The sequence below is a fragment of the Odontomachus brunneus genome, unplaced genomic scaffold (genome assembly GCF_010583005.1).
Source record: "Odontomachus brunneus isolate Ranch 3 - 2012 unplaced genomic scaffold, Obru_v1 Obru_scaffold_015, whole genome shotgun sequence".
NCBI lineage: Eukaryota > Metazoa > Arthropoda > Insecta > Hymenoptera > Formicidae > Odontomachus > Odontomachus brunneus.
In genome coordinates this window covers 1,224,018-1,239,341 of record NW_022639465.1, presented here as the reverse complement: position 1 = coordinate 1,239,341, position 15,324 = coordinate 1,224,018, and the positions used below count along the sequence as shown (strand labels likewise).

At 37.6% G+C, this 15,324-nt stretch overlaps 1 protein-coding gene across 1 annotated transcript; it reads left to right on the top strand.

Moving 5' to 3' along the window:
* Positions 1-13,328: 13,328 nt before the first annotated feature.
* On the top strand, positions 13,329-14,655 carry LOC116841431 (THAP domain-containing protein 2-like). The gene is made up of 4 exons (XM_032809328.1): positions 13,329-13,575; positions 13,667-13,897; positions 13,993-14,308; positions 14,487-14,655. Exons 1-4 carry the CDS (start codon positions 13,511-13,513, stop codon positions 14,538-14,540), a joined length of 666 nt encoding a protein of 221 aa, XP_032665219.1. The 5' UTR covers positions 13,329-13,510; the 3' UTR covers positions 14,541-14,655.
* Positions 14,656-15,324: the final 669 nt, after the last annotated feature.

Genomic DNA, 15,324 nt, shown 5'->3' with positions numbered 1-15,324 from the left:
TTCATCAAATAGAAAAACATTTTTCAACAGTTCAAAAGATCACTAATTCAATAACCTGATTTATGGACGTCACAAAAAATTCGTTAAAAAGAGCTATTTTTTTCGGCCATCGTAGTGTTTATCTCCCTTAATCAGAATTCAGGATACATCAACTAGACTGATGATATACGAACGAACTATTCTTGGTTAAGGTAATCACACAAATTTGGTTACAAGCATTTGTTTCAAATGACAAGTTTACTTACTCGAGTTTCGAAGATTTTATCCCAGTATTTTTATACGCAGAATGACTCTAGGAATCGATTTGTGTACAGAAAAAAAAAAACTATATCATTTTATTCAAAAGATTCAAACTAATTGAAAAATTTTAGTACGTTCACCACAAGGCCAAGTTAATAACACTATTAAGCCTATTCTACAATACCCAAATATAAAGTAAGACGTAAGTAGTAAGCAAATTGACCAATCACAGTCGATTATTCTTGGACTGCAAGAACCCCATTGATCAAATTAGCTTACTGCTTACGTCTTACTGCGAATTCTTATGGCTACTATAGAATAGGCTTCATTCGTTCCCCTAAAACTTTGATCTGAGACATTTTATACGACATCAAGTTTAACAAGAAGATATAAGTTGCTTATATAAAATGGAATGTCCCGTACGCGCTTACTTAAATGATATGCTGCTTGTCGATCGTATACGATACTATTTTGTGAAGTTGTGTTATCAACTGCGCCAAGTTATACAGCGCATTTTAAACTTTAAAGTTGGCACTACGTGTAGCACTACGTGTAGCAGCAGCCCGTCACCGATGACGACCGTGACACAACCTCTGAATGACTCCGAGTCCAGAGGTTCCAGAGTCTCGCGATACTGTCGCGAGATTAAGATCGTTTATGATCTTAATTGCAGATTCCACGAAGGCGTCCGATACCGCTGATCTCAGACAACGGCGACGAGCGTGGCCACGGCACCGTGTACAGGTATACATTGTCAGGACGACGCGGAGGAGGGACCACAATAATGGCCGATAAGCAAGAAGTCGTATGGATGGTGAATGCAGCGCGGCACCGGCACCATCGACTCACTCAAGGCGACTCGAGGACGTTTACCTACGAAACCGACGGCCTTGATCTTACAAACGATCCGTGAAGGAGCGGCCGATCTGGTGCCGCAGTTGCACCTGCGTCGCGTGCGACAAAATCGCCGCTAATCAACCCTGTCCTCCCCTCCGTTCTTCGCGCCTTGTCCTTCCCGCGGGAGAACAGGATCGACTCCCTTGCGAAAAGTATCGAGCGACGCGATACTTCGCATTTCGCACTTAACCCTTTGAACACCGAGACGCGCGATCACGCTACTCGAGCAAGACCAGTCAACTGAACTCGAATGTGCCCCATAAATCTTATTATTTTATGTTTCAAGAATATATATGTGACGTTGAGTTTTACTTATATCTCTCTTTTCTTGTTCCCTTGCTACTTTGATTTTTATATTTTTGTTTCTTTTGTATCTTTTAATTATTCTTTCTATTACGTCCATCTAGAAGAGCGATTATAAGTGATACATCTTCCTGTGTCGGTTTCTCTCTCGATATCGAGAACGCGATGTATGAGTTTGTGTGAAATCAGAGATAATCTTCAGGATTAAGAAACATCGCAGCGCAACAACCGTCCGCGAATCCACGGAAATCGTCGAGATAAATGCACGCGTTGCCTCTAATTGGTAGCGCGTAATAACACGGCAATTATGAAATAGTAGGTTAAGATCGCTTTCTATTCTCTTTTTCTAGGTGAACCGCTCGCGCGTACGTGTACACGCTCGTGTTTGCGTACATATCGAGAACTAATGACTTAATAGCGTATCACGACGGCAAATAGCCGGCGATATAGAAGTTCCGCGCGACAAAGACGCCGCGGTCTTGAACGGTCTTAATTACCCAAACTGAAGCTACGAACGCAATAAAATTCCGAAGGTCTTTATTTCTGTAGAGGTACACATACAGTTAGGCAATAAATGGAAATATAAAATTGGAATAGAAACTAGCGCACACACAAAAAATATTCCACTATCACTAAGAAAAGTGATTTCTCAATTTATTTTTCTTTTTTTTATTGAATAATAGTTATCTTCGACAAAGAATATTTTCTTGTTTTAAAATGTACTCATTACAAATGTTAAAAAAGTTCGTTATCATGTGATTAAATGAAGAAATTACTCTTTTTTTAGGTATGTATGAGATAAACATATGATAGATTTGTGGATATACAAACTGAGGAAATATTACAAACAATATTTACTTGAATGCAGTATGCGTTTTTCTGCATGTAATAATGCAGTTTATCTTAAATTCTCAATTTTTGTTTGTCAATTTTCATTTTTTCTTTGGTATTAAGAATTCGTAAAACGATGATAAAATGATGAAATTTTTCACAGAAAGATTATATGACATATTTTCGATATCTCATTTCTCCTTGCGCGTCATGAACGCGAGCCGGTGTGAAAATATCCGATGTTGGCACCCTACTTTTCAAGATTTAACGCAAGTTCTATTTACACTCGCTATAAATCTGGGTTTCCTGATAGGTTACAGCAATCGTTCCACTAAATTAGTTATAAGTGCCAACTTCCCGTGGTATCTCAAACTTCAAAAGTCATTTTAACTATGGAATCTTATATTTTTTGGAGAATTCTCTAGTTTCTGATAAATTTAAGTGTGAGTTCCATAGCATTCTACTATTTTTATGTAATTTTAGTAATTTTCACTCTTTTTATTTAATTATAATTGTTACAATTTAGTGTTCACTTTCTAGCATTTGGTTATATATTTCCACCATGATAAAAATACTAATTGCTATTAAGAAAAAACACAAGTATGAAGTCGGTCTACCTCACAAGCAATTTTTAACATCCTACTAACAAGTAAACCTACACAAAAGGTACACTCCGATTACTTTCTAATTTGGCACAAACTTAGAAGTATAAAAAATATTTAAGTCATATTTTTTCATTTTGGTCCACTTTGAGTTTCACGGGCAGTTTATTTTTAATATTTTCACTCCTATCATCAAGTACAACAAAAATGCATAAGAAATAAAATTCAATACAAGATATAGTTAAATAATTTTAACAAAATCGGCATAGCTGAGACATGAATCATTCTAAATTTCTTTAGTCGAGATTCCAACCGAAATATTTCAAATCTGTGCGAAATTAGTAAAAAATAATTTTTACTGACAAACCCAGAAATTTTTTGTATAAATAATTTTTTTTCAACTTTTTACATGTTTTGTTTAAACATTTGATTATTTATACAAATAAAATTAAATTATAATAAAAATTATAATTTTATACATTTGACTTCATATTCATAATCAGTAAACCAAAAACTCCTATATCTTGTATTCAATTTTATTTCTTATGCATTTTTGTTACACTTGTTGATGATAGGAGTGAGAACATTATAAACTGGTCGTAAATCTCAAAGTGGACCAAAAGGAAAAAATATGACCTAAATATTTTTTGTACTTCTACATTTGTGCCAAATTAAAAAGAAATCGGAGTGTAACTTTTGGTTAGGTTTGCTTGTGAGACTATTCCTGCACATACTACTAGAAACATACAGTAAAATTAAAAAGAATTTATATGAAAAATACTATTACATTCTCCATGTAGATACTCACAAAGTTCAATTTTTACTAGGTTCAATTTCTACAAGATTCAATTTCTATTATCTCTACTGTATCTGTTTCGCTCTAAAGGTGCAAAAAGTGCCAGAAAGTGCAACCTGGTTTAGCTAAAAAGAACTTAGATCTATTGCGGGTACAAATAGATTTGACTCGCGTCAAATTTTACGGCATTGAAACGTGAGATGCCAAATTCACGACGATACAACACAAGAGATATGCCTTCGTTTCGTCTCATTCCCCCATTATTCGTCGTAGGCCGACGTCCGCAGTGATTAATGCGTATTATTCGTCGGTTATGCTTTCGAAACGAATTAGTCACTTTCTCGTGGCAAGCGTAAAGTCCCGGTTACACGATACTTTTTTGTGATTTTGTGCCAGCCGGTACTCGCCGGTGTAAAAAGGTCAGCCGCGATCTGGAACGCGAACGAACGCGTTTGTCTTAAGAATTGTGCACTGACAAAGAATCGCGGGCACAGAGAATCCACGCAAATTTAACTTACAAAACAAAATCTACCGCGCATCCGTCGAAAGTTACAGCCGTTGCTGTTTAGCTCTCTCTCTCTCTCTCTCTCTCTTTCTTATCAAATCGATCGATAGTCGCGCAGAGTCGTCTCCTTCGTGAAACGAAGAGCGACGTCTTTAAAGCACGATAACGCTATCAGAGCACGCGAAGAGAGCGCCGATGAAAATCATAGTTCACAGCTCGACGAGACAAGGCGCAGCGAAATGAGGCGAGGCGAAGTTTAAAACGTTGCGACGAGCGTGCATGCAATGGAGCCGTCCTACTCTTTATTAATGCGGATGCACGCGCGCGCGACGCCGCTGACGCAGACTCTTAAGTCTTATTTACAGCTGACGACGTAAGCCGCTTACGTTACACCCGCCGCCACGTGCTAGCCGGCCGCAGTTGACCAAGCAATTGCGTTTTCCTCGTTCGTTCAACCGGCAAGCCGTATTCTACTCTCTAGGCGGCCGGGACCGACTCGTGACCGTCAGGTGATGACCTTCGTGATTAATCGACACTCTAGTTCGTTGCATGTACCGCAGGATTCACGGAGAACCCGCCGATCACCGGGGGATGCCGCGTATCGGGTAACGGAGAAACGAATAGTTCGTGACAGTAAGAACGAGAGCTCGAATGCTACACGGGAAAAACAACCTCGAGAGAGAACGATTTGGTTGAATCAAATAAACACTTCTTTGGAATAGTCCAAACGAATTTTTTGATTGATCGAACAGAATTTTATTTGACGCAACAAAAATATTCGCGGCTTAGTTCCAAAAAAATGTCTTTGTTGTGTCAAACAAAAAATTGATTTGGGCTATTCCAAAGAAACATTTATTGATTTATTTGATTCAACAAACCGCTTTCTCTCTGTGCAGTTGGATGTTAACGTGAGATGTTTTGTTAAGCAAGATTTAGTTGAACTAAACAGAATTTTTGTTATGTTAAAATATTCTGTTAACCAATCGAAACATTTAGGTTTAACAACGAGAGTTTGGTTACTGCTGATCCAAGTGTCTGTTTATTATGACTAGAAAGCATGGTTGGATGAACGTGATATGTTTAGTCAACGACTGTTGGTTGAACTAAATAGAATTTCTGCTTATTACAATTACATATTCTGATATTCAATGCAGATTACAACGCAGCTATACAGTATAACATTAGATATTATAGGTCTATCAATAGATCTATTAATAGATCTATCAATTGGTGAAATGGCGTAACGCGTAGACAAATGACTCACAATTCTGGAGGTCTTGGGTTCGAATTCTATCAAGATAAAAGGCGAGTTCTCTCAATGTAACATCAAATCAATAAAATTTTAAGTAAAATAATACTACACCTTAGAAAACAAATTTCAATTAAAAAAGTAATAAAATTTCTAGTAAGAAATATAATAATAAAAGTAATATAATTTAATAAAAGTAATATAATTTAATAAAAGTAATATAATTTAATAAAAGTAATATAATTTAATAAAAGTAATATAATTTAATAAAAGTAATATAATTTAATAAAAGTAATATAATTTAATAAAAGTAATATAATTTAATAAAAGTAATATAATTTAATAAAAGTAATATAATTTAATAAAAGTAATATAATTTAATAAAAGTAATATAATTTAATAAAAGTAATATAATTTAATAAAAGTAATATAATTTAATAAAAGTAATATAATTTAATAAAAGTAATATAATTTAATAAAAGTAATATAATTTAATAAAAGTAATATAATTTAATAAAAGTAATATAATTTAATAAAAGTAATATAATTTAATAAAAGTAATATAATTTAATAAAAGTAATATAATTTAATAAAAGTAATATAATTTAATAAAAGTAATATAATTTAATAAAAGTAATATAATTTAATAAAAGTAATATAATTTAATAAAAGTAATATAATTTAATAAAAGTAATATAATTTAATAAAAGTAATATAATTTAATAAAAGTAATATAATTTAATAAAAGTAATATAATTTAATAAAAGTAATATAATATAATAAAAGTAATATATATAATTTCTAGTAAGATATACAATTCTGTTTAGTTTGGTTAAAGTAATCAAACATGTCTGGTTGCTTTAACCAAATGCTTGTAATCAAATTTGTCTAGTTGATGTTCTGAACTTTGATTAATTCTGATCAATTCAATTTGTCTGTCCGCGTAATAGCAGGATTGGACATTTAGGTGTAAATTATGATTCTCTGTATTTATGTGTGAACAAAAACGTAAACTATGAGACATCATCTGTGTACATGTAAAAGAAATTTAGTTGGGTTAACCAAATATCTGATGAAATATGAACGAACTTCCGATTAAAAATATCAAAATTCTGTTCAAGTTAACAAGATTTCTGATTAAACAGAAATATTGTTAACTTGAACAGAAATCTGGTATTTTTAATCGGAATTCCTAGGCCTTTGTAGCTGCACTGCTGAACTAATGCAATAAGTTAGAGTGAGAAAACATATATCTGTCTCACTTCAATATATTGCACCAGTTCAGCAGTGCAGCCACAAAGAACAGACCTCCTGGTTCGTTCATATTTCATCAGACGTTTGATTAATTTAACAAAATTTTTTTTCATATATAATCTGTGGATATTGTTTGAAGCCGAGTTGTGCCGCACATTTCACGATTACATCTACGCGAATTGCTTACATATTTTCTACATGATGTAAACACGCTCGTCTTTCATGTAGACAATGTAAATTATATAGAATATTCGTAAATTAAATATTAATTAAAATATACAGAAAAAAAGTAATTAAATTATGAGACAGTTGCAGTATCTCCTTTGAATATTAATTATAAATGTAATGTTTGAAAGAGATAATAAATTGCATGAACTTATCAACTGTAGCGCGCTTCTATCGTTTCCACAACAGATATGGAAAGAAGAAGATATTCGACTCTTGGTGAAAAAAGAAAACAAAAAAAGGTTACAAGATAATTCAGAAAGAGTGTAGCCGTAAAGAACAGACTTATCTTCATGACTGTGACGGAGCGCTTTTATGAAAGCGAGAGGGTTGCGGTTGCCAAATTGGCACTCCGCTAATGACACGCGACGTGTTTCCGCAAGGACCGGTCCTCGTTGTCGGTGTTTATCGAACGCGACTCGCGAGTTTCTGATCAATGCACGACGGGCTATTTCGACTTCCCGTTACGTCAGCGGATCGACGCGCGTGTGAAGGACTCCGTAAATTTCCCAAAGAGGGACACTTGCTTATCACGGACAGAAGCAGCAGCAGTCGCAGCGGCGACAACGACGACGACGACGACTCGAGAAACCGGTCGCTTTCTCGTTACAACAGTCCTAACTACGAATGCAAATAAGCGCATTCCCGACTGCATTACTATATGCCGCTCAGCGGCGAGAGAGAACCCGAAACCTGCGCGCGGCACCTGCGACGAGCCGGAGAGCTCGTGCGTAATTTTGTACACGACGCCCGATCTCGTCAGTGTAATTTTACGACACGGCCGACAAGTCCGTGTGTCTATGCGAAACGAGCCTCCGCAACCTTGGTCGCGAGCGAAAAAGAAATGTCATCAAACGAGGACGCGCGAAACGTCGCACGCGCGCGCGGTAGTCACGCAGGTGTCCAAAGAGAGATAAAGTTTTTCTTCATTCTCCCTCTGTGTTTGTTTGAAATTGTCGCAATGCGTAAGTCGCTGGAAAAATTCCCGGTCACGAGGACTCGACGAATCCTGAAATCCGACTTACGCACGTTCGTTTTCGCGACTTTCCGCGCTCCAACACTTTACTCGACATCGAATCCAAATACGGAGAGAGAAAAAGAGAAGAAAATATTTCAAGTGTGATGAAAGAAGAAAGCAAAAAGGTTACGAGATAACTCAGAAAGAACGCAGCTGTAGCGCGTTTCTATCCTATCGCTTCTAGGCCAGATATGAAAAGAAGAAGATATTCGTTGAAAGTAGGAAAACAGGAAGATTGCATGACAATTCAGAAACTGTAACTGCAAAGTTGGGGCGATCTCGGGTTGACGTCTCTTCGGTTTTATACACGAAACTTGAAGTAGTGTGATATATAATATCGTCTCAAGGGGATACATAACATTACTAACGCACAAAAGTAACCAGCGTAAGTGAGGCTATCGGGACGCGGGCTTGTCTGGAGCTCCCCGAGCACGTCTCCGCGAGATATCGAAGGGGATGGTCGGCCATTGTGATTGTTTGGAATTAGATAACGAGAAATGCCAAACGCGTGTCCGTTATTGATATTTGCGCTACGTATACACCGTGTCTCTGCGGATCTCGAGATTCGCGCATCGCCGCGCCCCCTCCTCCTTCCCCTTCATGTCTCTCTCTTTCTCTCTCACGCGCGCTGCGTCTCGGTCGTCTCGGTCGACTCGAAGCGGTAACGATTTTCAACTAATGCGCTCGCGGTCATTGCTCGATTTATTAAAAGAACGCCGGCGCCACACACCGAGTCGCCGGAGCATCCCTGAAAAACCGCGGCGCGGTCTCGCGGTCTCCTCGCATGGGAACGGAGACGGCAACGGCCGTAAGGTGTTATCGATTTTATCAACAAACGGGGGCTTCTAGGGGATTCTGTCTCGGTGTAACACGGGGTGAGTCAGAAAGAGCGAGATAGAGAGAAAGAGAGAGAGCGTAGCGGAGAGGAGAGAAGAGGAGCAAGAGAGAGGAAGAGTGAGAGCGAGCAAGGTAACGAGAAAGAGGGACAATGAGAGAGAGAGAGAGAAGAGGCAGAGACGGATGAGGGTTCGCAACGCGAGGGGCGGCGGATGATCGCATCGCTCGCCGATCGGTCAAAAGAAAAGTCACTCACCCTCGGACAGCTCGAGATCCAACTCGGCGAGTTTCTCCCGCACGTCCTCCGGGAGCTTGCCGATATCGATGTTGTACTCGGCCATCGCTAGGCCATTCGCGCTGCACCGTGATCGCGAGTCCAGCAGCCGTGCATACCACGACCCGTCACCACTGCTCGGCCATCTTGCCTGCCACTGAGTACGACGTTGCGTCGCCCGGCGGCGCCACCGTACGCACGCGCGTCCGCGCCCCAAGCACGAACAGGTGATTCGCAAATGAGAAGTCGCGAGAGGTATCGAGAGAGAGTATCGAATTGTCGCTCGATTGCGGCGCGCGTCGCAGTGGCGGTAAGCCCGCATCTACGATACGTTAAAACGGGAAGCATACAGTTTTGCAGAACATAACGCAGAACATAACGCAGAACGCATAACGCACACACATGTGCGCATACAAATTTTATGGTTAAGGGACCTGGCAAATCTTATAAGTACGACATGACAAAAGGAGATCATTTTATAATAGATCTCGTATTTAATAACACGAAAGGAAATAAATATTAATAAAGACACTTAAATTTACTTTGATAGATATGTTCTGAAAGAGGTTAAGTAATTCTTCTATTGTTTCGCATACGTGCACTTCTCTTACAACTAACCCATAACCATCAAAATTCATCCTTACGAACTTTTCAACACTTTCTGTATTATGCTTCATGCATTCTGCAAGAAAACGAGGAGAGTGGATGGAAATAAAGGATCCTGATTGATCTATTCGCTTATGCGTTGCGCATTATGCATTATGTAAAGGTGTGTGCTTCCCGCTTTAGTGTAGTTTTTAGAGACCCAGGTAGCACAGACACGTTTTAGAAATGTTTTATAAACGTTAAAACTAAACGTTTCATAACCGTTTCCAAAACGTTTCATAACGTTTCTGAAACGTTTCGCATAAGTAAAAATGTCCACTCAAAAAACGTTAAATGAAACGTTATTTTTGCGAAAAAAATCGTTGAAGAAACCTCTTATAAACGTTTCATAAATAAGGTTTCAGAAAAGTTCTTATTAAAACGTTTCTTATTGGTGCTTTACGGTTCTGAAACTATAGATACGTTTAAAAAACGTTTCTGATACGTGTATGTGTTACCTTATGAGCCTTCTACAATAAGTCATAAGCCACAAGCAAATTAACCAATCACACAGACGATTATTTTCAAAAATAATCGACTGTGATTGGTGATCTTGCTTATGGCTTATGATTAACGTCTCATTGTACAAGGCTCTGAGGTTTATATTTTTATTAATATTAAATTTCTGACAAAAAGCTTTTTCTGAGCTGCTTTAACAACTCACATAGCACAAGATTTAAAAGATGCCCCAAAGACATCCAGAGGATTGCTAAATGTTCGCATAAGTCTTCAGAACATCCTAAGTGAGTTTCACGTTTTGATAAAACATTGTTTTCTGATGAGAAAAAAAACCGTTCAGGCCAAGGAGTGGCTGGATAAATGTTATCCCACATCCGCACCATCGATTACAACCGTGAAACGCTAGTTTGCGGACTTCAAACGTGGCCGTACCAGCACCAAGGACGCTGAGTGCAGTGGACGTCCCTCCGAGACCACCACACCGGAAAACATCAAAAAAATCCATTTGATTGTTTTGCAAGATCGGAAAGCGAAGTTGCAAGAGATAGGCATATCCATTAAATGCGTAAACAACATTTTACACGAACATTTGGGTATGAAAAAGCTAACCGCGCGATGGGTGTCGCGCTTCCTCACTCCGGACCAAAAGCAGAAACGTGTTGACGATTCCGAGCGCGATTTGGGCTTGTTCCGGCATAATCGACAGAACTTTTTGCGTCGATTTGTGACTATGGACGAAACATGGATCCACTATTACTCGCCGGAGTCCAATCGGCAGTTTGCAGAATGGTTGGAAGCAGATAGCAGTCGTCCGAAGCGTCTGAAGACCCAATAGTCGGCCGGGAAGGTTATGGCCAGCATTTTTTGGGATGCTCACGGAATAATCTACGTTAATTATTTGGAGAAGGAAAGAACCATCACGGGCGACTACTACGTTGCTTTACTGGACCGTTTGAACTACGAAATCAAGAAAAAACGGCCGCACATGGCAAGAAAAAAAGTGCTGTTCCACCACGCAACGCACCGGCACATTCATCGGTGAAAGCGACGGTCAAATTGGATGAATTGCGCTACGAATTGGCCCACCCTCCGTATTCTCCAGATCTGGCCCCCAGCGGTTATTATTTGTTTCCAAACTTGAAAAGATTCTTCCAGGGAAAGAAATTCACGTCGAATGCTAAGATCATCGTCGAAACGGAGGCCTATTTTGCAGACCTCGACAAATCGTTTTTTTCGAAGGGCATCGAAATGTTGGAGGACCGCTGGGTTAAGTGTATTACTCTAGATAGAGACTATACCGAAGAATAAAAACGTTTTTACGGTAAAAAATTGATTTTTTCCTTGTCAGACCCGGGATTTTTCATTCCATGTAGTATTCCGAGGACTTCTAAATGTCTACACAAGTCCCCAAGATATCCCTTCAAGATCTTATGCTATGAGGAAATTAGAATCTGGCCAACTCGCTTGAAATTTGGGGATTATGATTTCCAGCAGCAGTACAAAACGTTCATAGTCGAAAATTACGTCACAGTTTTGGATTTATGGCTCCTGCAGGCAAAAATAAAAGAACTTTCAATTTACTGTTTAATTTTATTTGACTTTGTTTAAAAATAATGGCTCGCAACGGACTCTTTTCCAACGGAAAACATAAGCTACTCTTTGGAAAATAATAGCCAAGCCGTTTAACGCGTTGAAATTCGACTAACGGCCTGCCTGGCGCCATCTAGCATTGTAGAGCGTGTCAGAGCAATACCAGAGAGAAGCCTGAAAGCGGCCACCAACCTGATTTTAGTGGCCAGAGCTAGGCGCATTTTCGAAACGCCATCTAACAAAGTGCGCCTTTACTAATTTTCACTTTTATAATTTTCACCCCCTAGGGGTCGATTTGAATCTCGAAACGGAGTGAAAATTACAAAAGTGAGCCAATTCATTAGGCGTTGGCCAATGAAGTTATAAATATTCTAGTAAATTTGCTCACTTTTGTCATTGGCTGCGTTCAGCAGAGAAAGCTGCTTTGTAACTGTTGTAAAATTCGTGAATTCGACTGGTACATACTCTTGGATTTAACCAAAATTAAGAGCATACTCCAATCAGATTCACAAATTTACAAGATTTACAAAGAAATCAAATTTAGAAATCAGATTTACAACAGTTGTAAAGCAGTTTCCTCTGCTGAATACAGCCATTTTCACTCCGTTTTTGGATACACAATCGACCCCCAGGGGGTCGATTGTGTATCTCGAAACGGAGTGAAAATTACAAAAGTGAGAAAATTCACTAGACATTGACCAATGAAGTTACAAATATTCTAGTAAATTTGCTCACTTTTGTCATTTTCACTCCGTTTTGAGATACACAATCGACCCCCTGATCTCACCATTGATAAGCAGACCGCACGACGTAAGAGCACGAAACGAGCTAGCGGCGAACTTATCGTAAAGCTAGATCATCTCTCATCACTCCCGTCTTCCTTACTCTGCGTTCTGCGTAATTTTGTAAGAAAAAAGGATTTGGATAATATGAAACAATAAATAAATATACATGTTTAAACATGCCGCTCATATTTTTTGCTTATTTCTCGACAATCACAAAAGATATCGATGTGATTCAAAGAAAACAATGTTATCCAAAATTTATCCTGTTGGAATTCAGAATTTGTAATAATACTAATACTATAATAATACTATTAATAATGGTTCGTTAAATAAGCCGTGGAAGCGTGCGTACTTTCCAATGTCGTTGACAGCCATTTTACTACTAATTGCATTTTTTGCGCATTTCTCGGCAACCATTAAAGATATCAAGGTAACTCAAAGGGCACTATCTGCCCCACAATTCATCTTATTGAAATTGGTAATTTATAATAATGCGAATAATACCAGAGACTAAACAACCCTAACAGCACAGATATCCAGGGAATATCCAGAAAACATCCTAAGGAAGTCCTGAGGACATTTCATCATCCTCAGGACATCCTAAGAATGTCCTCAGGAAATCTTGTGCTGTCTGGGTTATTATTTAATTTATTCCGTTATGGACATCTGTGCTGTTAGAGAATCGAATAAAGAAATAATAATAATGCATGGACTCCGAATGTCTTTGTTCTGCCGTCTAAGCGAGTAAAGCCAACGTATAGAAAGAGAACAAGAATAGAGGGGTTGTTTTTTCTCTCTTTCCCTCTTTCTCTTGTTGCGCGCGCATCCATTCCTCGTTTCGCATTTGCATTTGTCGTATGAAGATTTGCATTTGTCGTATGAAGATTTGCAAACCAAAAGTAATTAGAAAAATTTATATTATTCTGTTGTCATTTTGTTTTATATTTATATTTGATATTTATAATGAAGACATGAAGACAATTTATATTTGATATTTATAATGAAGACATGTTGCGCCTGTGGTTATAAATTACACCCTGAGAAACATGACATCTCCTTTCACAAGTATGTTCATAACCTTAAAATAATATTCGTATTTTGTTTGCAGAAAGACATTTTATTCTTTATTTATTTCTGTTGCAACCGGTTTTATTAGGTTTCCTAAAGATGAAAGTCTTAATAAAGCTTGGTGTTCTGCTGTGGGTTTCAATTTTTCATCCTCTAAAACAGCGGTACTCTGTAGTCAACATTTTGTGAATACATGTTTCTTTTATCCTCCTGGTGGTATGCATCAACGGAAGCATATAAAAAAGGGATCAGTACCAACAATATTCGAATCACAAATATCAAATATCAGCCAGAAACTTATAAAACAGACACCACTGAGGTATAAAATAACTGCATACTATTTTATAGATTAACAGTATTTAAATATTTATTTTATCTGTATTATAATTGTTAAATGCATTAAATTAATTACAGCATACATGATTTGAATAAAGTTAAAAATAACGAAAAAGATGCTAGTGTTCAGACTGTGACTCCTCCAGAACAGTTTGAAAGTTTCCACATACGTTACGTTGGTGATTGCAATTACACCGACTTAGAAAGCCCAGAAAAAGCAAAAAAAATGTGGAATGTCGCCATAAGACACATTGAAATGTTGCAAAAAAAAATGAAAGTGATTCAACAGCAAAATCGTCGTTTAAAAAAGCGTGTGACCAATCTTAAAAGTATTAAGCTCTTGGAATTAAACAATAAAAAGTTAATATTAAAAAATGCTGAAAAACTGTTATCAGTAAGTATTAATATGAAATGCAGTAATGAGAAATTATACTTATAACTGCAGTAATTGTAGAAATTGTAACTTTGTATTTCTATAACATAATAAAAACATTTCTTTAAGATTTTTTATAGCATACTTGAACATAAATATTGATACTTTTATCGTAATTAAGTGTCGTAATTTTTTGTAGCTCACTCCCCATGGGAATGTCCGTGGAATCGACGTGAAATCGAAGTGGAAGTAACATGGAATTGACTTCTTTACGTGGATTCAACGTGGACAGAACGTTCCTGTTTTTGTTGGGCTGTCCCTGAAAGCATGAAAATGCAACGCCTATTAAAAAAAAAAGTTAAAATGTCCTCGAGTCCTTGAAATATTTGCTTCTACATTGCACTTTTATTCAAGCAAAGTAATTTATGTTTGCCGTATGTTCTTAAAATTTTTACTGTATCCAGATACTATTTGTCGGTGGCACCAGAATATAGATGGTCCTTGACCCAATGGGTGCTTTCCAATTGCTTAATACATCTTGACACACACGTACACAAAACCAGTTTATTGGTCACATATTATCTAAAATATCTTGTAAGATAATATGCAACCAATAAACTGGTTTTGTGTAACACAGTGTACGCAACTGGAAAGCACCCATTGTTTCAATTGAGTCGTGCACAACGTTACACTTTGTGCATTTCTGTGTACGTGTATGTCAAGAAATGTTAAGCAATTGGAAAGCACCCAGTAGTTACTAAACCGGTTTTAAGCTGCCGTGTAAACTTAGTCCATAATAGGTACCCAGTTCTTATCAGCTGCAGTGTGGTTTATTTATACAAAAAAAAACTTAATGTTTTGGGCTGCGTTCCGAAATTCACTGCTAGTACTAAAATTATATAACGTAACATGAACTATAGATTTTCAGTACTGGCAGTGAATTTCGGAACACAGCTTTTAATGCGAGGATGGATCACAAAAATAAAAACAAAATTGACGATGACTCTAAGTCACAGATGTCTATACCAGAGAGAAAC